This window comes from Protopterus annectens, chromosome 10.part0, assembly GCF_019279795.1.
Source record: "Protopterus annectens isolate FY-2018-M chromosome 10.part0, PAN1.0, whole genome shotgun sequence".
NCBI classification, from domain to species: Eukaryota; Metazoa; Chordata; order Ceratodontiformes; family Protopteridae; genus Protopterus; species Protopterus annectens.
In genome coordinates this window covers 1,738,087,087-1,738,113,208 of record NC_056744.1, presented here as the reverse complement: position 1 = coordinate 1,738,113,208, position 26,122 = coordinate 1,738,087,087, and the positions used below count along the sequence as shown (strand labels likewise).

The window sequence follows — 26,122 nt, the reverse complement described above, 5'->3', positions numbered from 1 at the left end:
AGACTGTTTTAATACCCTAGACTGGTAACGTATAATTGAAATACTTTCAGCCATCAGAGATCAGGGTATTCCAACTCATTTATGTTCCTTAACTATATTTGCAGCAATCTTTTGCAGGTTTATCCACCTTTTTTCTCCTGGTTCTGCACAAATACAGTTGTGAAAAATAATTATACATTTTGCATGTTTGCAAAATTGCAGTGTAGGTGCGATTTTTCTTATGCTAGCTGTTGGTAACTTCCGTATGCCCTGTTTCATTGATGCAAAACTTTCGAGAAACTATGCCAGTAAACTGACACATGTCCGAAACGGAAACTTGTAAAAGAAAACCAGGCTGTAATCCCTCGACCTGAATGTAGCTGAAATGAACAACCCAGAGGAAGCTCAGTTTGCGAAAAAGTTAACTTGCAAAAAATACAAGATACGAACTGAAAGTTTGACTTAGTGCTTTCACCTTTATTCGTAATAAGGCTTCATCAGAGTGATTTGGTCTAACAGTTACACAGATTTTATATGTTTACGTCATACACACACCTCCTTTTTAAACCAATGTGTTTTGAAAAAACACTTTGTTTGACTCCATTCAAACTAACTCTGACAACTGCACATAAAAAACACATAAAAATGCCCATTTTAACCAAATTTCTAAATAATTAGATATACAAATAAATATTTATACTATAAAACTAAAATACCTACAGATTTTTTTTTAAATTATATACAGTAAGACCTTAACTTTAAAATGCTAGCTATAGAAATATGCTCGTTAATACCTGGGGGCTTGGAAGCATTTAATCATAATTGCCAAATGCATTCTTTTACTTCCAATAATGTTCTAACATCCCCCCTTCTATCACAATATGGTCCAGGACATGTTAATTGCAACACCAAAATGGTAGTTTATGTAGCTACCTGCTTGAGTTGCCCCGCATTTTATATAGGAAAAATGATTAGGAATTTGAGTTCAAGAGTAAAGGACATATAAGAGATATTAAAAATGCAAAGTTTACTAATGCATTATATGTATACAGCCAAGCATGCATCAATTTTAACAAGTTTATATTTTTTATGATTGATAGGGTACCATATTGTGATAGGGAGGGGGGATGTTAGAACATTATTGGAAGTAAAAGAATGCCTATTTCTATAGCTAGCATTTTAAAGTTAAGGTCTTACTGTATATAATTAAAAAAAAAAAACATCTGTAGGTATTTTAATTTTATAGTATAAATATTTCTTTGTATATCTAGTTATTTAGAAATTTGGTTAAAATGGGCATTTTTATGTGTTTTTTATGTGCAATTGTCAGAGTTAGTTTGAATGGAGTCAAACAAAGTGTTTTTTCAAAACACATTGGTTTAAAAAGGAGGTGTGTGTATGACGTAAACATATAAAATCTGTGTAACTGTTAGACCAAATCACTCTGATGAAGCTTTATTACGAATAAAGGTGAAAGCGATAAGTCAGACTTTCAGTTCGTATCTTGTATTTTTTGCAAGTTGACTTTTTCACAAACTGAGCTTCCTCTGGGTTGTTCATTTCAGCTACGTACAGGTCGAGGGTTTACAGCCTGGTTTTCTTTTACAAGTTCCGTGAAACTATTCCTTTCATTTTAGCTGATATAACATCAAAGGTAATGATGCTCAACAATAAAGCACAAGAGGCAAAACCCTGTTGAGCTCTAGGGTGTGGGTTTTACCCTCATTACACACAGTGGACACTATTTCTTATATATTCCATTCCACTGTTTTGCAGAAGTGTCATGTTGGCAAAATTAGACTAAAATAACAACTCACACAGGCAGGAATATGGTGATGGCTCAGGACTCCATAGACCTGTTCTTGTTGGCATTGATAGTTAAATATCATCTAGATATTTCCAAGTAAGAAATGACTAAGATCAACTGAAATTTAATTTTAGTAAGTGAAGTGCATTTGTTTGTTGATTTCAGCTTCAGAACATGTAAGTATTCAGATGTTATGTACAGTAGGATAGGTTAAATGACTAGTAATAAGAAAAGGGATAACTGATTACCTTGTACTACTCTAGAAACAACACACACATTCTCTCTCTCTATATAGATAAATATATATATGTTTGTGTATTTGTGCATGTGCATCCATTCTCTAAAGGTATATGTTCAATAAATGTATATTGTTATATTCATACATATGGATTTTGCAGTTAATAAAACTGTTGCATAATATTAATGACAAGGATATCAAAATGGTCAGTGATAGCCGAAATGATAATTAATGGTTAATGGAAACCAAATATTCAAAGGGAATTTTTCAAATTATGTATGACTTAAACACATTACAGACTCTTAACATTTATACAATAACTGAATTTTTGTAGTAACACATATTTATTTTTCTTGCAGCTGAATTTTTCAAAAGTGAAGATGAATATTTAGAAATCACTGAAATTACCAGGGAACAGTCTGGAACATATGAATGCAGTGCAAATAATGACGTTTCAATACCAGATGTGAGGAATGTACAAGTTACAGTCAATTGTAAGTCTTTTAACTAACACTAATCTGAATACCTTATAAGAAAACCATCTGTTAGTTACTGTTTTAACACGTTTTAGGTACAGAACATTATCTCCAAATAATATAACTGTCTCTTGAATAAGACATTATTGTATCATATTTGCCAATATTATCTATCATTATAACCAGTTTTAGTTATTTGAAGGTAAAAATCTCTCTCGTTCATTATGAGAATCATTGTATTGTTCCATTAATTGTAGACAGTAAGACAAACAGGCTTCTTACAAAACATGATAATATGTTTATTAATCTAATTAAATGCATTCAACATTAAACATGTTTAGCTGAGTTAATGCAGTATATCTCATTTAACATTATATTGCAAAATGAACAGTAAGGTAGCAAAATCTACGGTATATTAAAAAAGTTGAAAATTTTTATCTGTCCACCCATTATGACTGCAGTTCCAAGTAAAGTTGCTTACTAATGGGTCAATACTTGATGCTGTGTGTAAGTTGAAGTTCTTGCTGTTTTCAAAATTGGGGCTAGATTGTGACTGGCTGTGTGATTTATGGCATCTTGCGGGTCAGCTTGCCTGGGGGATATTCAGCACTGCAGGAGTCTGTTACAGTTAATTGGGCCAGCTGTAGCACATAAGAGAAGAACTATAGTTGTGTATTCAGTTTAACACAGCAGTGGGAATTTGTCTCTTACTGTAGTTTGCAGTATTTGACTTATTCTCAAAATGATTTGTGTAACTGTATTTGACAGTATTTGAAATATTCTTGAAATTATTCGCAAGTCTTTTGTACTATGTTCATTGCAAATATGTTAGCACCATTCATTTTAAGGAGTTCTTGAATTACTACTAACCACAATAAATGTTTTAGACATCACTTGATAAATATACATAGGATATATTTTTATTACTGTCTGTATATTGGTGTATCTCATGTCTAACAGCATTTAAAATGATTCATGTAACAGTTTTTTTTTACTTTAAGGCTACTATAAATAGCTCTAGGTATCTGTAAACCTCTAGCCACCATGCTATCATTGCATCAAATGTGACTGAATAAGCTGAAATGGGCATATTTTGCACAATTTGTCTCAAGTGGCAGTGTGAATGATATTATCTTAAATTATAACAAATGTGTGATTTAGATAAAAAAATGAATACCCTGTCTGTACTCTTGTATACTACACATGTATTGCAAAATGTTTGCATATTTTTCTAGTAATACTAGACAAGCAAATAGATCTATAGATTAAAGAAACACGACATTTATTTTTAAAAAGAAGAAAGAACATAACTTTGTATTCCTTTTACTTTTTCAATATATACATTCCTAATTAGAGTGTATACAGTCATTGTTTCCAAAAAGATTTAGCTCTGCCTGACTAATTTTGTTATATTTTTTTCTTTGGAGGCAGGTGGGTCAATGTCATTTGAGTGGACATAGAAGCCAAGCACAAAACTATAATTTACTATGACTATAAATCTAATGTATGCTTTAAAAGTCTTATAAAGTAAGTTTTATCAGTAAAATTATAAGAAATGACTCGTGTAAATAGGCATAGAGATTGCATCATCTTTGCTCACCTATCTTTTTTTTTTCCCCAAAATGATCAGGTTGATTGTCTTCTCCACTTGTCTCCTTGCATCAATTGCACTTTTTCAAGCTACATTAATGAAACCACAGTGCAACATTTGAACAAAAGGTGCACTCCTTTGGTATTATATTTTGGTTACTACATTAAATTAATGGATCTTTAATGCAAGGTAGTTCTATCTAGATGGATATTTGAAAGTTCAAATTCCCATTCTATTTATTGAAAGAGTATGATGCATTTATTTTAAAAAAAAGTAAAACAATTTAGTGTAACACAGGAAATAATGAAAAAATGCATGTTCCAGAAGAAAGCATAAAAGTTATATAAGCAAATCAAAAATAATGATTAAGACAGCTCAATCATATAGTTTCATACAGTGTTCTATTAAATAATTAATAATTAATTACTTAATTTTTTTGTGTTGACTGTGTAGATGGGGGAATCCAAGAAACTTGCACAGCTGCAACTTGAGACAATAAGGCAGCAGCATCTTAACATTAAAACTAGTTAAAATATAAATAAAAGTAGCAATAATATCAACAGGAAATTCATAAAATTCATCAAATAATTATTAAGAAGTGAAGGAAGGCAGGTGTTTTTTTTTTTTAACCATGAACTGAAACAGCTTTCCCGCATCATAAACTCAGATGCCTTTATGATCTTTGCTATTATAATCTTTTTCTGTATGTTCTCAAGGTTTTCTTTTAAAATCCATGTAGATGTTAATTATTGATCTTTCTTATTTACAGCTGCTCCATGGTGCAGGCATTATATTTGTTAATGCTCTTTTATTTATATTATATTATATTTTATTATATTATATTATATTATATTATATTATATTATATTATATTATATCACATCATATCATATTGTATTGTATTATATTATATTATGTTATAGTATATCATATTATATTATACTATGTTATTTATTGCTATTTGATAACTGGGAGGTTGGGCTATCATTCCTTTTTAACCATGACCTGGTCCCCAAGGAACAACAATACAGTGTAGGTATATACATATAGAGAAGCGTTCCACATTTCCATATACAATAGGATTGCTCATTTACAGATATAACTAAACAGCAGCATGACAATGGGCCCAATTTCAAAATACTTGCTCTGAATGTAAGTGACAACTTACATTGGGAGCAGGCTGAGAGCAGGTGTTTTGGAATCTGGCCCCCTGTGCAAGCCTTTTTATAAACAGGTCTTAGACCAAATTAAGTAACTTACACTAAGAGCAAGTATTTCAGAATCAGGACAGACTTTCATTGAAAGCAACTCTCCTGGAATCTGGCCCAATTTATTTATTAACATACAGAGGAATATTTGACAGTTCTATATTCAGTAGAATTGCACATGTACAGACTTAAAGTATAAGCAACTGTATAATTACAAAGATGAACTATTTATGCAAGAAATAGTAACTGACAGAGTAGACTTTATTGAGAAAACAATGGACATCCCACGAGTGTTATGAGTCTTAAAGCTGCAAGTACAGGGTCTCTCTACCTTCTGAAGATCAATTATTTCCTCTATAAAATCCATCCCAGGAGGCATTATTTTGCATAGATACTGGGGTATTTGTTAAAGTGATTTAAAATTGGTCTATTATTTGTATATATTTTTTAATATTTTTGAAGTAAAATATTTCCTCTGTCTAATATCTCAAAAGGTAGTGCAGTGAATGCAGTTTTTACTGGAGAAAATAGTTTATGTATTTATGTCCAGACATACATGCATGCAAGAACAGACACACACACTAACATACATACATAGACATTTTTTAATTGTTTCCACATCTGTTTAACTTAATTAGGAGAGAGTGGTAAAGTGTAACAACACGTCCTTGTAACTATAGTTACTTTTACTGCTAGAGTTTATCATTTCTTTTTTATTGGCTTTTTTTTTTAATTTTGTGCTCACTAAACAGCACAGCCATTTTTGGCAAGCATAAAAAAGATGGCGATCTTATCCTTTTTTTCAGACTGTGCTTCACATCTGCTTAATATGCTGCCTTGAAGCAGCAGACCTGTTTTATTCCAGGCAATATCTGGAGCATACCTCTCAACTGTCCCTAATTTTAACTCAAATTTTAGTTCTGTCCCTCTTAATCCCCCCTAAAACTGGTGAGTTTTGGAAGAAATTTGTGAATTGCATTTAATAAATAATGATAATAATTAAAAATTTTCAACTTATTTTACTTTAGAAAATGTATATTAATTCATATTTTCATATTCTATTGATGTCTCAAGTTAATAGCATTAAGATTTTAAAAGTGTCCCTGATTTCTTCTGGATTTGTCCCTGATTCTGTTGAAATTGTCCCTGATTGGTTGAGAGCTATGATCTGGACATTAAAACCCAATGCAGGACATTCTTTTTCCAGTATGGTATTAATGTACATTTTTCCCATTATCTAAAGAAGTAGTTATGCACAGTAAGGATCATATAAACCATGTTTTGCTTAAGGGAGTATAGAATGTGGGTTATTAAAAGGGTGATACCCCAGATAGCTTGATCTCTGGGAAGAGGCAACATTCATAAAGCATACTTTCTTTCCCAACATTGATCATTAATGCTGGTCCTTAATCTGCTTGAAAACCAATGAGATCAACATTAGTGTAACTCTTCTCATGACTGGCAGACAACTAGATTTAGACAAAGACAAACAATGGTGTTCCTCCTGTAGGAAATGGAAATAAAGTGGCAAATTCTCAGAGAGACAGGGTACATCAACTACAAAAAGCAATCAACAATATAATACTCTAAATCCAGTAGTTCCCCATTAACATTTTTTGATGCAAATTAACTTTAAAAATGTCATAGTGAGTCCTATCGAAGCCTTCTAGTGATTCTAAATGCATCAGTGAGGCATTACTGAATGGGTCATGTGCCACGGTAAGGTGTGTATAGTGACGTTCTGACTTAGGGACATGTCTGATAGAAAGACATTGATTCCTGGTTAAAGATGAACAGTATGGAAGTGTATTTCTATTATTTTGAGACCTTTTTTCCACAATGGATTTTGTGTGCTGTAAAAGAAATAATTTAAGCAGGGACATACCTATCTTTTTGTAGTTGTAGTACTAAGGCAACTAATGCTTGACCCCTACTGGACTACTATTTTAAGGAGATTAGAAAGCCTTCGAGTGGTTCATAAAATTATGGCTGCAGACATGCTTGAGTTAGTATGGAATCTAATAATATGCAGCAATGAAAAGAGCAACATTTTTGTAGGTCCTCCTGCAATATTATTTGTAGAAGAAGTGACCTCTACACTACTACAACATTTGCATTTGTTTTTGAGTTTTTCCTCAACAAAGTCAATAGGCAGCATAATGATAAATAATGAAAAAAGAAAAATGTCAGGGACCGAGCTTTTGAGATAGCCATGCCTTGAAAAACGCATCTTGAGGCACATTAGGTCCTGATTATTCCTTAAAGACCTATTACTGAGACATGATGAAAATGAGCAAACCACTTCTTCATTAAGGCCACAGGCAGACAACCCCTCAAAAAGCAGACTATGCTGAATAAATTCAAAGGCCCTTTTAAGGTCAAGGAACATGGCCATTTCATAAAGCCTTTCTTTATATTGGCATATAACTGATTAATGCTACAGTACAGGGCAGTTATTGTGGTAAGCCAATCTTAAAACTATGTTACTTCAGAGAAAGGATGCAGTATTGATCTGCCTATTTTAATAGATAGGTTTAAATAGTCCTTTCACAGAATTTAACTAAAAAGCCTGAATATTTTTTTCTTAAATAAGAATAATCTCTGCATTGTTTAATTTGTCAGTTATGAGACTGAGTTTGAAACTGTGAGTGAGTGGAGTGGAAAAAACAGGATTCACTATCCTAGCAAATGATTAAGGGAGCAAAGTACATTGGGTGCAGCACAATGACTACTTTCCTTCAGGTGATCATGTCCTATCCACTGAGTAATATGCGATGTATGAAATGTCTGGTGTTAACTACCTCAGGGAATCTTACCCACTGAGTGCATCTCAGACTGCAGATTTATGTAATAAGTTCCCTAACTCTTGACAGCAGACTTGGACCATATAACTGTATGTTTTCTCCACGATACTTATGAGTAACTAAAGAGCACTCCTTCGAATAATTTGAAAGAGCCAGATTAGTGAGTATCTTGCTATTACTTCTTCAGTGTAAGATTTATTTATTTTTTTTGTTGCTTAGAAGGATCACCTGAACCCATTTCCCAAAGTCTTCCACCTTCACCTGTCTTTCCTTATACATTTTCTAAGGGGAGGAGTGAATCATGGATAAGCCTTATCTTTGATACTCCATGTCATAATTTTGAAAAGCCTGTCTTATATCCACAGAAGGTTTCTAAACATTGATAGTGCATCTTTAGTAGATTTCATTCTATTTAGTGGCATACAGCTCTTCTTGAAATGCATTTTCATGCATTCAGCTATTGCTCAAATGTGAATATTTCATGGAATATCTTCAGTGTTTTAGATTGCCAATAGGTTATTACTGGTAAATGACCACTGAAGCATTTTGCTAATATACAAAAGTGCAAATGAATTTGAGGTATGTCAGCAATTGCTCTATTTAATATGGTGCCATTCAATACGGTGCCCACTTTAATATTAATAGACATAGTGAATAGTTGTTTCAGATTTATCCATGACAAGGCATTGTATAGAAGTATCTTACAAGACAACTCAGTGTATCTTAATATCCCTAAATAGGACTAACTCTTTACTATCAGACTGTGTAAAGATTTTGTTTATGTAGCTTTTAACAGAAATTTGGATAAAGTTTAAGAAATAATAAATTCAAAGTATCGGCAACTGGCAGGTGAGAAGTAACCCAGGTTAAGTAAAACTCAGTTATCATGCCACTTTGTATACCATTTTTGACAACTTTCTTATATCTCTTCTGACACTGAGCATAATATCACACCAGTTCTGTTACCAGGTCTATTATAAGTTGATAAAAATACCTTTGAATTTATACTCATTTTTACATCTTTCTAGATTGTATAGTTATTGTCTAGCTTCATAGTGCCTTTTTATTGTTAGCACTACTTGATTTTAAATAAGCAGTAGATAGATGCTTTGAATGACAGCAGGGCATAGGAATGATGAAGGAAAGGGAAGGAGAGGGAATAGCCCGGAACATGACTGTGGATAATATCCCCTGATCTTATTATTAACATAGCAAAAAAAAAAAGAAAAGAAAGCAAGAATGTCTCTTGTCCCTTTACCTTTCAGAATATGATTAGCATAGTTCTGAGCCTGAATGTTCTACTATTTGAGGTTTTTCAGTTTCTTCATTCTTATTTGAAATTCATAAAAAAATATATTTTTTCAGGAAAATGTTTATTCTGTTTCTCTGAAAGTATTGTCTCTGTCTTCCTTCATAAAAAAAAAAGTTGTCCAAAATCTCCTGACTGCCCAACACTGCTGAATACTAGTGCTAGATTTGGAATAGTCTGATAAATCTAGCTATAAATCCATTAATAACTGAGGCTAGGTAACCTCCTTATTCATAATATGCTGGAATATTAAAAGAAGATTCACTTAGATGAGGTCAATCAGAGAAATATGAAGCAGCTATAAATACACTTTACTCACAAAGTATCTAATGACTATACTTAGAACCCACCACTTAGTCTTCTGTACCTCCATTTACTTTAAACGCCCAAATAAATAGCATGTGGTTAGGATAAAGGCCCAGAAATTGTACATGATGCTATAATTCAGCAATCTCCATCACCCAAAGACATAGCAGTACTAAAACAGTAAATGGCTTATCATTTCATTGACACATGCAAGCCTTCAGAAAGTGCTTTTCTAACCCATCTGTTCAATGAATTATAATGTTTCAAGGCACTATTTCTGGGGGAAAAAAACATCCATTTGCACTTCATACATTTATAGTTCTGATTCAAAAGCTGTAGAATGCTTAGATCTGCAGGACCCATTGTCCTTGTCTCCAGTTAGGTCAGGAAAAAAAAAACAGTGTGGTCCGTAATGAAATTTTCTTCCCATCTTTGCCAGATCTGCAACCAGTTAATTTTTGACAACATATCTGTTGTCTAACTCTCCTGTTAACAAAAACATGCCTAATTCCATTTAATTGAGACACTCAGTCATCTCATTTGCACAAAAGCTCTGAAACAAAGACACAGCTTCTAATTACCATGCTAAACACTTGTTCATAGTTAACCAGAAAAAGAAAACTGGGCGAGGTACCAACCCCTTCCCCATGTACCACCAGAGGATTTAAACATTCTTCTCATCTCAAATTAAATGATTTGGCTATAGCAACTCCCACAAAAAGATGCAGAAAACATAAACACTGCATACTGAAACCAGAAGGAACATGATTAGTAAGCACAATTGGGAAAAACATGGTGACAACTGCATTTTAATTTTCATACTGTACTTTAGGGTTACCATCTAATACTCATCCTCAGTTAATATACTCTGTATTTAGTACCCTTGTAACCTTCAAACCAAAAAATGGAAACCTAAATTAAAGGACTACTACAAGCAATTTGTTTGTTTGTGTCTTTTGGCTTTTCCCGGTTAGGGGTCGCCACTGCAGAACTCCAGTCCGCTAATGATTGGCAGTTGATGGTTACGTACCGGCCTGCTAGGCCTGATGCACAACCTTCAATGAAGGTATGCCTATTCACGAATGTCTCCATGCAGAAGATGCTCTAGCTGAGAATCGAACTGGACAGCATCTTACTGTGAGGCGACAACGCTACCGCAGCACCAACACCATGGGTTGACTACTACACAACAACAAAAAAATACATATATTTTTTAACTTTCCTTATGTTTCGCTCATTGCAAAACTGTATGTACTAGACTGAACTAGTCACTACTAATTTTATTATGTTTGTAACCCTGAATGCCCTCCTGGAGGCAGACATCCTGATGACAGTTTGTTTTCCTCTAAAGAAAATTCTTTCCCATAGTACACTGCGAGTACACTGTTTATGAGACTACAATGCCCATGTCTGGATTATCACATGACAGGTTCATTCACTTAGACTGAAAGAACTGAGAAAAGCAGCTAATTTTGAGATGCCTCAGTATAAGCATTATTTACTATCAGGCAGTGCCTCCTACAAATATGTTTCTTACTGATGTGTTACACATTTTGTTAGAAAAGCTTCCAGAACTACCAGATCATTGCTTAAATAACAGACTTTGTTTAAACATTCAGCTTTGATCTGCTTCATTCCCATCTGAAGTTACTTCTCCCATATTCCAATCCTCAGCTAGCAAGAATATCACATTTCCCAACCTGCAAGGTTTAGCTAAATAATCAGCTTTGCATGACAATATACATCAAACAGATTTGTTTATAATCTGCCTGGTGCACCCATAAAAGTGTTCCCTTATCTCTCTCCTTACTCCTATCATCTGAATAGCACTTTCACAGTAAATCATGTTACAAAAATGCTTCTATCAATCCTTAATATAAAGGGTGTCTAAGGGCTCCTGAAAACATACATGTAACATACATGGATTACAATTCATTTTGGCAACTCACTGATTTAGCTATATCTGCAAGTTAATACAGTGATCATAAAAAATAATTATATTTAAGTTACACAGAATTGCAGTCCTCTACCCTGAAGTCGCTTTGTATTTGTAAGTGCTAAAGCTTTTTTCGATGCAACTTAATATATACCATCTTCATGCAATGCAGTACCTACTGTCACTGTTACAAACAGTGTACATACTGATCTTGCCAGATGTCAATAGTGTTTTCCGGTGCCACAACAAGCTTTTCTATTCACTGATATCGAAAATTTCACACTTTTCCTCCAACAAGACTATCTCCAACAATATGTTTTATACCACAGTCATTTTTGAAACAATTTGCCATGGATCAAGTAGCAATTTCAGCGCTGTCTGTTGTAATTTTTATTAACTTTTTTCCTCAGGAATATCATTTATAGTTCACAGTGCTCATCACTCCCCTCTCAGAGTGGTTGTCACTTTGCTTACTTCTTGTAACTCAGACATCACAGTCCCCATCACTCCCCTCTCAGAGTGGTTGTCACTTTGCTTACTTCTTGTAACTCAGACATCACAGTCCCTCTTCATGTATCCATTGCAAGCAGTAAATCAAACAGACCTACGAATTCTCAGTGATTATCACTGTTCCAAAGAGTCTGAGTGAACCACTCTGCTGTCATAGTCCATCTTCAAAAAAAGAAAAAAATCAGAAATGTCTGCTATAAACCTATGCAGAAACTTCTCAAGTTGTGGCAACACACAGCTATAACAGTAAAGACACGCTGTTCACACCAGACTGGAAACTGGGCATCAGGTAAGTGTGCCTGTATCTCTGTTCAAACACACACACACACACACACACACACACACACACACACACACACACACACACACACACACACACACACACACACACACACACACACACACACACACGCGCGCGCAGTAATGTATCACTCAAGAAACAGCCAGTATATACCTCTTTACTATAACAATTGCAATGCCCATAAGCCAAACCAAGTACCAAAAAGTCAGGGCAACACACCATTGCAATGCAACAGTTATCATGCAAATTAACAACATCTAACACATCACACTTACAGCGTCCACATACATAAGATACACATATTTAGCACCAAAAGGGGACAATTACTGCAGTTTCAGATCACACACACACACACACACACACACACACACACACACACACACACACACACACACACAACCAGTGCTCTTTACCATTCTCCCCACATAATACAGTGACAGCTATGGTGAAGCTAGCTATTGATGACCTCATCTCAGGATTGCCAGCATTCAGTTCAGGAAGCCCAATGCACTTTAAACCATATACTCTCCCACCAGGGTAGGTGTTAGCCCAGCTCTGCACTAGTGTTCTCTAATACACCGTCTAAACACAACACACACGCACACATGCAAACACGCACACAAATACACACACACACACACACACACACACACACACACACACACACACACGCACACACACACACACACACACACACACACACACACACACACACACACACACACGCACACACACACACACACACACACACAAAGTTCCATTGAAGGTAAACTTGTTGTTGAATTACTATGCTCACAGTGATTAGTCTACCTGAGATCCAAAGTACCTTCTTCACCAGTTTACTGAAGTTGAGTTACCATAGCTTGCAATACTATGCAGGTATCAATTCATCTTTCTTGTCATGTTCTCCACTACACCATTAACTAACATATACTGCAACCCAACATACTTGCGTGTATACATACTCACCTTTGGCAGCATCCATATCCATTTCCTGCATAAGCGACACATGTTCATCATCAAACAGTCACACACCATTTCTGAATCACCACAGTATGCTCACACCAGTATCACAACTTATGGACAGAAGTAGCAGCAGTGAAGGCTTATCATAGCCCCGGTTGGTTGACAAAACTAGAACAGAAAGCTGTGCACTATGTAACTGTGACTATGTTGTATTTCTATTCATAGGATCATAGGAGGTTACTAAGCTAATGGACCTGGGGCCCTTACAAGCCTAGCTACGTTTTAACCAGTTTCCCTCTTTATATCAATGCAATAAGCAAATCTAACTCAACATCTGCTGCCCCTACCTAGAAGAGATGCAGGTGAGACTCAGGGGTGAATTTGCGGTCCCCTAACCAATCATCCAGATTAGGCTGAAAAAGGGTCAGTGATGAGCTCTGCTTTACCTGAATTGGCAGCTTGTTCCAGAGCAGTTGTAGCCTCTGGGAGATGAATCTGTGTCTCCAGCAAGTCCTGTTAATGTTGCATCTCAGGTTAAGATCACTAGAGTGACTGCGAGTGCCATTAGACTTGTGAATTTGCAACATTTCCATCAGGGCTGGACATGAGATTGTCTTACATGAAGGCAAAGATCTCCCCTGAGCAGTCTGTAAGATGCAGACTACACAGACAGGGATTTTAGTCTGTCAAGACATATGTTGAACTCCCTGAATTTTCTTTGTAAGGTACTTCTGTGGTCTCTCCAATTGCTTTAGGTGGTTGCTGAGGAACATACCAAAGGGAGAATTGCACTCTAATTTTGGTCTGATAAGGGAAGAGTACAGGGGGGTTATGACTTCCTTTTTCCTGGATGCAATACCCTTACTTATAAGATGGGCTCTCCTTACTACTGAGGAAACATGGTGGTCAAAGGAGAGGTTGCTATCAACTTGTGCGCCCAGGTCTCTCACCACAGATTGAGTACTTAAGGTGTTGTTATTGATGTGGTAATCTGTACGGACTTTTCCCTTGCCAAAGGGGATGATGATACTTTTTTTGCATTTAATTTGAGCCCATGATTTTGGCACCAGTTTTTTGTTTGTATAAGACCATCCTGCAGAGTGTCAACATCTCGTGAGGTTTTTATGACTGTTCCTAACTTATAGTCATCTGCAAATTTTATCAGCCACAAGCCTTTTGTTTTGACCTGTACTTCTGAAAAGTATATTCCAAACAATAGGAGCCCCAGCACAGAGCCCTTTGGAACATCATTGATTACTGGTTTTAACTGAATGTGTTCTATCGATGAGCCACTTAGTAACCCACCTGACTATATACTGGTTTACATTAAGTTTGGTAAGTTTGTCAATGATGCCTGAGTGGGGAATGGTGTCAAAGGCCTTTGAAAGTCCAAATAGGCTGTGTGTATAGTTTAATTCTCATCCCACATTTTGATGACTGTCTCAAAGAAGTCCACCAATGTAAGAAAACATTATCTTCCTTTAATGAAGTCAAACTGGGCTGGGTCCAATGTTTGGAAATTGCCTATGTCCTTGATAATAAGATCCATGATGATTCTTTCCATGGCCTTATGGATGAGACTAGTCAGACTTGGGGTCAGTAGATGGACCCCCCCCCCATGTAAGAGAATGACAGTAGCAGTTTTCCATTCAAAAGGGACATACTCAGTGTTTAGGCTGTGATTGAAGAGGGTGCACAGTGGTCAGCTAACTCCTGTTTCAAACAATTTAGAACACAGCCAAGGATGTTATCCAGTCTCATAGAGGCTGTGTTTTGGCTTTAGAAAGGGTGTTAAGGACTTGTTCCCCAGAGATTACCAGGAAGGGCATGGAAAAGGGATGTCTTGTGGTATATGAGGTGGAAACAAGGGTGAGATGTTTTCACTAAATCTATTTGCCAGCAGGTTAGCAATATCCACCGGTTTAGTGTGTGTTGTACCATTTACAATGAGTTCTGAACAAATCTGGGATTTTCCTTTGAGGTTTTGGACTTATCCAAAGAATACCTTATGGTTACCCTTAGCTAGGGTGGCCAATTTGGATTCATAGTCAGCTTTAGATTTCTTAACTAGATGTCTTATGTTCTTATTGACCAATCCTTACTATTTTTAGATAGTGATTTCTTTCTCCTATTATATATAGTAGCCTATTTATGGGAGATGTCCACCAAGCAAGTTTGTTCTTAGTTGTGGAATTTGCTTTGATCCTGTCCAATATATCTAAGTTTATGCTATTGTGTAGATGTTTATACAAGCCTTTAGATGTATATTCCAGCATAGGTGTCTTTGCCAACAGTACGGTCATTAGCTATGATGCTACTTATGCTCTCTCTTATTTATTATTTATTATTTTATTTATTTCAGTTTGATGACCGGGGAAGTCCACTGGGCTGAGAAGAGACCATTTTCAGTGGAGGCCTAGGTAAAAAAGCTCCAAGAGAGAGAACAAAATTGGTATAAAATTTATATGTTGCAAGAAAAACATACTTATAGAGTACACTGAGTATAAATCATATAGTAATTGAACATAGTAAGTTAGGTATACATTGAGAGTTGAATAAAAATAACATACAAGTACTGGAAATAGTATTACATCATAGGTAGTGGAGCTTCTTATACACTGAGTATTGAACTATAAGCATACTAGTACTGGAAACTCATAGAGAGGGTATGGGATATAAGTGATGAATGCAATAGAGAAGAGAGAGAGAGAGGGTTAGAGGGGTACTTAAGTTGGGAGTGCTTAAGTTGGAGCATGACTAGGGCATTCCCATTTAATAGACAGATGAGAGAACAGGTGAGATTTGAAATTGTCAAGGTTAGATAGATTGCATGGGGGGGTTCCATTGTTTAGCTATGGAGCAGAATAGCAGTAGTTGGCCGGAGGATGAGAGGGTTTGTAGACTTGTAGGAGATTTTGGTTCTCGGATCTGAGAGACCACTTTGGTATGTAGGGTTTTAAGAATGTAGCAAGGAAAGGACAGTTTGCAGGTTTGAAGATGAGCTTGTGGTCAGTGTTAAGTTTGAGGTATCTCAGGTAGTTGGGTAGTTCGAGCCAATTCAGGGAGTCCAGGGAGTGGCAGTGATGTGATGAGTTTTTTGCGTTAGATACAAATTTGCATATTTTCTGGTAGCAGAACTCGAATTTGGATCGTAGGCCAAGCTGGAGATTTGTAAATAGGGGAGCACCATACATAAGAGAGGGGAGAAGGAAGGTGGTTGCAAGAGTTTGCTGAGTAGAGGGTCTGCTGTAGCGGTTATGTCTGTAGAGAAGACCGAGTTTTTAATGGGTTTTCTTGATTGAGGAGTGTATGTGGGTGTCAAATTTTAGGTCTTCATCAATGATGATGCCTAGTAGCTTGGTATAGGGAACAATTTCAAGGGGGTGTTATCCTGGCTAAGTATGGTGAATGAGTTCTTGTCAAACTTGGAGTTTCTTGAAGGTGAGAAAACCATTAGTTTTGTTTTATTAGCATTTAAGGCTAGGTGGTTGGATTCCATCCAGGTTTCTGTTTTGGAGAAGGCTAGTTGGATTTTTAGTAGAAGTTCAGAGGGGCAGGAGGATGAGCAGATGATAATAGAGTCATCTGCATACTGGATGACTAAGGATTCAAAAATGGACTGGTGGAAGTTGTTGATGAAAATGTTAAATAGTAGAGGACCAAGAACAGAACCTTGGGGAAAACCGGTTGGTGTATGAAGGAAGGGAGAGATTGATATTTTCCATTGGACAGCTTGTTAGCATTTGACAGGTAGCTGGAAAACTAGGCCATGGTGGTGGGAGAGAGATGTAGGGTTGAGAGCTAGGATAGGAGTAAGGTATGGGAGATGGTGATGAATGTCTTAGCGAGATCTAGAAATAATGCAGATATGAATTTGCCAGTGTCTTGTGCTTGGTTGATGGTTTCAAGGAAGGAAAGGAGGATGGACATGGTACTGTGGCTGGGGCAGAAGATGTATTGAGTAGGGGAGAGGAGATTGTTTACTGTTAGGTAGGTCTTAGAAGGTTGTAGTTAGCTTTGGAGAAGTTTTTTTAGTTTTGTTACTGCTGAGGGTGGGACTGGCACTTATGTCAATTCAAAAGAGACTGACTTGTGATCAGATCTCACCAAGGAGGACTTTACTCTTGGAGCAGTGCAGTGGTCACCCATGTTTGTGACCACCAGGTCCAGATTATCATATGAATTTAACTGTTACAGCAGGGTCAGGCCTGAAATGCCATTTTGCACAGGAACATAAAAAAAGCAAATGTGATGACAAAACAGTAGGATTATATACAAACATCAACTCATATGTACCACAAGGATGGGCTATGGATTCCTAAAAAACAAAAGGGCAACATTTTGGTTTTAAACAGCTGAGTTGTATCATCAAAGTACAGGCAAGCCAGTAAATGTACAAATGGCCCATGGCAACAACACTGGATAAAGTCAAAGATTATAACAGTTTCTCTACAGTTAAATGCAGATCAGTAATGCAGATAAGACACTTTCCGGGTATCTTAGCAGCTACAAGTGCATAAGTTGTGAAGCCTGATGAGTAACAATGACACAGGCTTTCAGTAAAGGAAGGGGCAAGATCAGCTAACAGGTATCAGGAGATGAAATAATTATATAGAAACTGTGACTCCTCAATGAATAACTTCAACTGACTGTTCAGCAAATGAAGATGAAGAAGGAAGTAGGATGCATATGCACGGGAACCTTAAGTCAGAGACAAAAGGCTTAGCATAATCATGAGCATCTTAATGATAGCATCTGATGAGGTGTAATAAGCAACACTGAACAAACCAGTTTTCAAACTGAAGATGCACAGTAACATTCAGAGGGTGCTTGTGTCACAAAACAGTTACATCTAAGCTTAGAAAGGACACCTGAAAGTAGATCAAAAGACACGTGCATGCATATTTACGTAATCTTTATTCCACTGGCAAAGGCCGTGCACATAGTGCCCCTGTAAAACTGGCGGGTGGACACAACTAACACTGGCTGCAACACACATGTTTAATGTTCTAAAACACAATGGTAAAGAATGGCGTTTAGACTGCCTCCCAGAATTATGTGTGCCTGCTGGGGGCAGCTGTGCAGTAGCATATGTCACCATCATGGACATACAGATGGTCTGTCTATCGATGGATATACATGCATGGGATACCATGCCACCAACCCAATGAACCATTTACACAGACCCAGCCACAAGTGCAGCCAGGCATCAACTTCCTCCAGAATGTGCAGATAATGACACAATGCTGACCACCCTTGACCACACCACAACACAATAGCACCCTGTGTTCCCCAGGACATCACCACAACACAATATTGATGTATACAGTACTTGATGTGATAAACACAACATATGCAGTAGTATACCTGACATGGAATATCTCTGCTAACAACAGCACCATGTAGCAGCAGCAGCAGCACAGACAATTACCTACAGTAACCCACTATCCTTTTCCCATTTTTTTGACATATTGTCACAACAACCAGAAACAGTTTGTTAGCTGTAGGTTGTTAGCTTAGGTGTCTACACACAAAACAGTCTACACTGGGAGTACAGTCTACCTGGAATGACACATTCAGTTCAGTACAGAAAGTCATACTGGGCATGCTCCCCAAACTTACAAAATGAAAGCCCATGATACATACAGTGACCCATACATACTGACAGTCGCAGACATTAGTGCATACACATACACTATATGTATATACCATTGATAGGAATACACACATAAATACACACATAACACAAATACAAGGAATAATACACTATATAGAATACACATATAACATACATGAGAGTGATAGTGAGATGACAAAGAGCCAGCTCACATCATGAGCCTCCCACACATCCAATTGGCTAAAACCACAAACCACATGAATGTCAAAACCACACACACATTTTCCTCTCATTTCCTCAGCACTATAGTGTTTGCTGGTGTTTGTGCTAACTGTGTGTAACATGACTGTACTACAAGTCAGTCATCTAGCAATTGTACATGTACCTGTGGATAACCGGATGTGTGCCCTGTGTGTGTTGTGTCTGTGTCTGCCTCTAGATGAATGGGTTCTGGCCCATGCGCACACACTGCACTCCCTATTGCACTACTATTACTTTGGAACATTCGGCGCAGGGTGATGTGAGGCCGAGTCTATGACAAAGGATTGAATACACTAAATATCGAACGGGCGGAAAATCGAAAATGCAGGTAATAGAAAACTGTTTTATGGGGGGATGCACCCCCCATATCCCCCCTGCTAAATATATATACTAACTCTGAGATCACATACAGTGAGGAAAGGGCAAGTTTCCTGATTTTCACTATACCGTGATCTCATAAAACGAGTTTCTATCACCAGCGTTTTCGGTTTTCCAGCCGTTCGATATTTAGTGGATTTGATCCATTGTCATTGACCCTGTAAGCCCATATCAACATCTTTTTAAATAAGGAAATCTTGCAAGACAGCAAATACTACATTGCAGTATCATTCAGAATCAGAATAAAAAATACTTTATTGATCCCAAAAGAAATTCCTAATGTTACAACTGCACAGATATTCATAGACACACTGTAGACCAGATACATGTTACATAATTAGATATGACAGATACTATACTCACTTATGTTACCCAAATATATAACATGTTGTCTTCTTCAAGATAAAGCTTAAAACACAACATAATCCCCCAGGTATGCACACATAGTGAAAAATGCATCTTCCAGAAGATGAATACACAGACAGATAGACATGACATGTGAGGAATATGTTAGAAGAAGTCAAGCCACTGCTGTGTAGGTGGACATTCTGATCACCTGTAATGCATAATTAACAAGACACAATTAACACAGAGCACCACTGGGAACCTCTTTCTTCTGCAATACCACTGTAGGACAGTCAAATCATGTGGAACAACCTTGCAACAGGATCTCCAATCACTACAGAGATATGGCCGAGTACTGCTTGGGATAAATGATATGTCCCTTGGTCATGTGTCTAGTATTCACAACACATTTTAAATTTCTTCTCCAATCACTATATGCTGCATTTTCAAGAAAATGCTTCCATTTATATTTGCAGACTGCCTTGTTTTTTTTGTAGTAACAAAGATAAGAACATGCTAAATTGGAAATCTTCCTACTGCTTACTCCTGTTGCTTTTCATCCACTTCCAAAAGTTAAGATTATGGTAAGGTTTGAATGCATTCCACAAAGCATACAATGAATATTGTATGTAAGATTCATAGGTGTTTACTAGACTAACGACCACAAGGGCCTTTTTAAGCCTAGCCATGCATCCCGAATCTCTGACAAGTTCTGACATCCTTGATAAGTGTAAGCATGGGCCTGGGAGATGAATGGGCTATCTTCTAGCAAACATCTGACCCATCCTCCTGAATAGCCCATTTGACCAATGCCTCCTCCCAGTATCCTGAGGCAGTTACCTTCAAAGGTGGCAGGTCTTCTGCCAACATAGAATGTTTCATTTTTACCATTTCCTTGAATAACTTTTTTCACATAAGTAGCTGCCTCTTCCTATTACATTTCTTCCATCACTTCTTGATACAGTCATTAAAAAACTTGTGGAAAGCCACCTTAATTTTTACATTTCCTCACCTTTTCTAATCACACTTTGAACAGATACTGCTCTTTTACTTTCTAAGGAAGTGGATGAAGTTACAGGCACAAGATCAAACACACCTGGCCTTTGCCACCAATTCTGTAGTGACAACCATACTGCGATGTAATGTTTTGTCACAGAATATCTCTGACAGAAGAAAGTGGGTTAGTAATCAAAACAATTCACTACTATGCACTAAAACACCACAAAGGTATCAATGGCATGCATGCAAATAGCCAGAGAACCCCAGCCACAATCATGACTGCAACATATGTAATGGCTACGTTACTCCACCATAACTTTTGTAAATCCCCACAGTCAGGGGTTTTCTTAAACTTATTTAACACTACACTACTTTGGACAATGTGTTCACAGTTCAGGCACTGTCATCAGTATCAGTATGATTATAGTTACCCTGTGAATTTTTAAACACTGTTTCTCTAGCCACTTTCTTGCTGGAAAGGGCCAAATACAGACTATGACACCAGTTTATTTCACCTCTGTTGGGTTCCTCATGACTACACACAGTGGGTTCACAAATTTCATGAAACTGTTTTGATTACCTCCATATTGGAGAATGTCCTTTGCTCATGGGTAAGTCAAAACAGTATGTCACAAGTTAAATCCAGAAAGTCACAGACCTCCATTACCAGTTATAAGAATTAGAACTCTTTTGACTACAATTTCACATTTCATTGTATTTAGAGAACCTGATTGTCTCCATAGGTTGTGGCCTATTTTTAGTGGAAGCCTGGGTGGTTATAAATGTGACTGTTTAGTACTTGGGCATCACCTGTAAACATCTGCTATTCAGCAAGACTTCCCAAATCCAAATAGTTTAAAATAAAGACGTAAAAGAACAATATTGTGAAAGAAAGCATACCCAGCAGAAGTCTGTCAAAGGATATTTTTGGCCATAGAAAGACAGGAGCATCTAGGTGACAAAAAAAAATAAGTATTTGTAGCAAACTGTTACTTGGAATGAGTACCAATTATTGTCACAGCTACCACTAGTGAATATCATCTAAAAAGAGAAAGCAGCCAAAGTAGCGTTCCACTCCATCCTAGAAAATTGGACTCCTCTACCAAGAAAAAAAATTAAAAAAGAAAAAACATTTCATAGTTTGCAGACAGTTAGAGCCATTGCCTTAGAAGCATAGAGCCCTGACTGTTTGTCATGCTACCAGAGTTTCATTAGACAGCTGGGTACCAAAATCATGAAATTAGACATACACCCCTATGTTACATGCTGGATTTCAAGATGTCTCTCAGATAGGATTCCCTTGACTATATGAAGAGAGATATTATTGAGCTTTCAGAGTATGTTTCACAGGCTGGTATGAGCCTATCAATAAGCAACATATTGCCATCACTGAAGATGATGCCATAATATGAGCAAAAATTATTGCTTTCAACAACTGGCTGCCTTTCTTGTATCATACTAAGGGGCTCCAATATTTGTCAGCTTGGGACGACATGGTTAATGGACCATGTTGTTTTGCCAAGGATGATCTGTGCCCCCACACTCTAGGTTTTTGAATACTGGCTAAAACTTCATCCACCTCGCAGAGTGCCTCTTTAAGCAATGCCAAACTGCCAAACCTACTGACATAGCACAATCAACTCTGAAGCTCATGGTGTTATTGCTTAATGCCAGGACCCTGAACAAAAATCCACAGTCCTCACACTCGAGAATATAAACATCTGTGCAGTTACAGAGTCATGGTTTTAAAGTGGCAGAGAGTAGTCCTGCAGTGTAAGGTTTTAGTGCCTTCCAGACTTTTGGAGTAGCATCTTCACAGATAAGGGCTAAAGGAGGGAGTGTCCTAGGGCGAACAGGATGATGTGCTGGAGTTTGTCCATGTGCAAATCCCCATAGACAAAATCCAATACCATATGTTAACCAGCTATCGGTCACCATCCATATTACAAGAATCTCATAATGCATACTTTGATCTGGAGACACTTAACCGTACAATCGAGCACCCTACTCATGACGGGGAAACCTACATGGCCTCAAATTTATAGGCACATATTAATAGATTTTATAAATACAAACTCCATTGACTAAATAGTGAATACGCCCAATAGATGATCCAACATACTGGACCTTTTGTTGACTAATAAGGGAAAACACTGCACCCCCCCCCCCCAATGTTTCATCATCCCTGGCAAGGTACGACAATTAAGGTATCTCATTCAAAATTAAAATCAAATCCATAATCCTACTAAAACCATAAGAATTAGTAACTGTTCCAAGGCGAATTAAATTTTTTTAAGGGATAGATTGTCAAAATTCAGTGCCCCTCCAAACCCACATAACACACCAGCCTAAGCTGAATTGCTCTCAGAAACTCTGTCCAACCATATCAATGGGTACATAGATGCTGCTTTACCTACCAGAAGTAAGACCAGGACTAGCTGTAGAAAGAACCCACCATCTTGGCATCTTAAATAAAACAGGCTATTAAAAAAAGGATAAAATTGTAGCAAAAGTCAGAAAGAGTAATTCCCACAAAGACAGAAACTCACTCATCAAAGTAAATAGGAAACTAAGCTGCTAACTAGGTCAAGTAAAGCTGGCTGTAAGGACAATATAGCCTTCCAGGGGAAATATAACCATATGGCCTTTTACAGCTAAGTCAGAAACTTTAAGGGCAGCACACAGGAAAGTCCTGAACTTGTGTTTAATGGTGCCACATTCACTAAGCCTGGCAATATAGCAAACCTATTCAGTTTCAGCTTTACTCCCCTCTTACCCCAAACATCCCCTCCAAATAGCCTCAAATATAACTCCTCTAACTATAACTAGGGAAAGTGTACTGGCTGCACTCTCTCAAGGCAAGAACATTGCCTCAATTGGCTCCAACAGGTTGCCTCTTAAATTGGGCATAGTCACCAAAGCCCTAGATGAGGGTAAGGTGGTTCACACAGCCTATCTTGACCTCGCCAAGGCTTTCGACACCATCCCCCATTCTGGATTTATAGCTAATCTCACTAAACTAGGTATAAATCCCTATGTTACAAGATGGGTTGCAAACTGGCTCTCTAACAGAACCCACACTGTAAAAGTTGCAGACTCCAAATCTGACCTCAAAGCAGTGACAAGTGGAGTACCACAGGGTTCCATCTTGTGACCTCTCCTGTTTAGTATCTACTTCTATGAAGTACAGGCTAACACAGAAGGCCTCTGGCTAAAGAAGATCACAGATGACTGCAAACTAGGAGCCATAGTCAAGTCCCCAAATGATGTGGACATCCTACAGAAGGGCCTCGCTGAGACAGATGCCTGGTGTCAGAGCCATGGCCTCAAGCTCAATGCCAAAAAGTGCAGTGCATCCCCTGTGGTAAAAACTCTGTACCCATGAACTACCACATAGGCAGCAATCTACTTCACACTGAATGTGTGATAAGAGACCTTGGGACCCAGGTGGACAGTAGTCTCTCCTTTGATAGTCACATCACCACAGTAGTCAGGAAGTCCTTCTACGTGGCACACCTCATCATAAAAGGGTTCTCATCCAGGAAAAAATAGGTCATTGTTCCTCTCTCCTCGACACTCATTAAACCTGTTATAGAGTACAATGCCCCTTTTGGAATGTACCTCACAAGACATCTGCAGCAGCTGGAAAGGCCACAGAAGTACCTCACAAAGAGGATTACTGGCCTCAAACAAATGCCCTACACTGACCGCCTCAAAATACTCCAGCTTTACTCCGTAGCATATCACCTACTCTGAGGTGATCTCTGCCTAACATATAAAGCTATGTCAAACCCAGAGCTGTTGGACATGTTACACCTAAAGAAATCCCAATCCCTCCGAGCTACACGCTCTAGGAACCTAAACCTTGTCACCACAATAAACAGGACGTGCTGGAGGGATAGATGCATGTCCCAGAGACTTCCCATACTCTGGAACAGGCTACCCATCTATGTCAAGCAAAGTTCTTCATTAGCACTCTTCAAGAAAAATCTTGATGAGTGGATGGGAAATAGGAAATACATCCCGGGGATCACTTCTGTGTCTCTGCTTGACAGTGGCACAGGAAAATAACTTTTTTGGGTGGCGTAAGCCACGGAATCTTGTTGGCTAGGCTTACGTAGGCCCTTGGGCCAATAGCCTAGTACCTACCTATGAACCTATGAACCTCCTGAATAGTCTAAAATACTGCTGGAGTCATTATTTAATTATAGTCTTAAAACAGGCTTTGTTTGACATAAATGGAGGACTATAACTGTCATCCTCCTTCATAAGGGAGGACCCTCAGCAGCTCCTTGAAACTGCAGACTAATTAGTCTGAATAGTCTTATTTGCAAAGCCATCAAAAGAATTATCATGGAAAATATCCACAAGGACTTAGGAGACTGACAGACACTGAATCCATCCCAGTTTGGTTCTGTCGATGGAAGGTCATATTAAATGAATCTGGTGAACTTCTTTAAAAAGGTCATTAAGGCAATGTATAAGGGGGAAATGGTGCATACTGCCTACCTAGATCTGGCTAAAGCATTTTAATACAATAGTCCTCTCGGGTATTGGGAACAAACTTATGGAACTTGGTATAAACCCCCTTTTCAACATGCTGGATAGCAGACTGGCTCCCGGATAGGACTCATGAGGTTAGAAATGGTGAAGCCAACTCCACAAAGAGGTCAGCCACCAGTGGAGGCCCACAGAACTCTATGCCTACTCATCTAAGAAGCAGATTGCAAAGAGGTCAAAGCCAATGCAAAAAGCCTTTGGCTGACCATTTTCGCAGATGGTTTCAAACTGGGAGCAGTCATTGAATCCACCAAGATGAGAACATCCTTCAGGAAGGTCTAATAGAGGAAAATGATTGGCGCCAAAGCCATGGCTTAAAAATCAATACCGACAAATGCATTATTGTACCTTTTAGGAAGTCTACCACCCAGTTAACTATGCCATCAATAAAACACCCATAAAAGTTAATCCAGTAGTCAGGGATGTGGGAACTCATGTAGATAGTAATCTAGGCTTTGACCAACATGTGTATCCAAGGTAGTTAAGAAAATCTGTCTATGTTGCTCATCTTATAAGCAAGTGCATAGCAGT

At 37.6% G+C, this 26,122-nt stretch overlaps 1 protein-coding gene across 4 annotated transcripts in view; it reads left to right on the top strand.

Moving 5' to 3' along the window:
* Nucleotides 1–26,122, top strand: part of LOC122813969 (neurotrimin-like) — a 2,345,907-nt gene that overhangs the window by 2,156,996 nt on the left and 162,789 nt on the right. For all 4 annotated transcript variants that reach the window (XM_044086525.1, XM_044086523.1, XM_044086524.1 and 1 more), the window contains exon 4: nt 2,384–2,518. In XM_044086525.1, the coding sequence (XP_043942460.1) occupies nt 2,384–2,518 (135 nt within the window). The remainder of the gene's footprint in view (nt 1–2,383; nt 2,519–26,122) is intronic.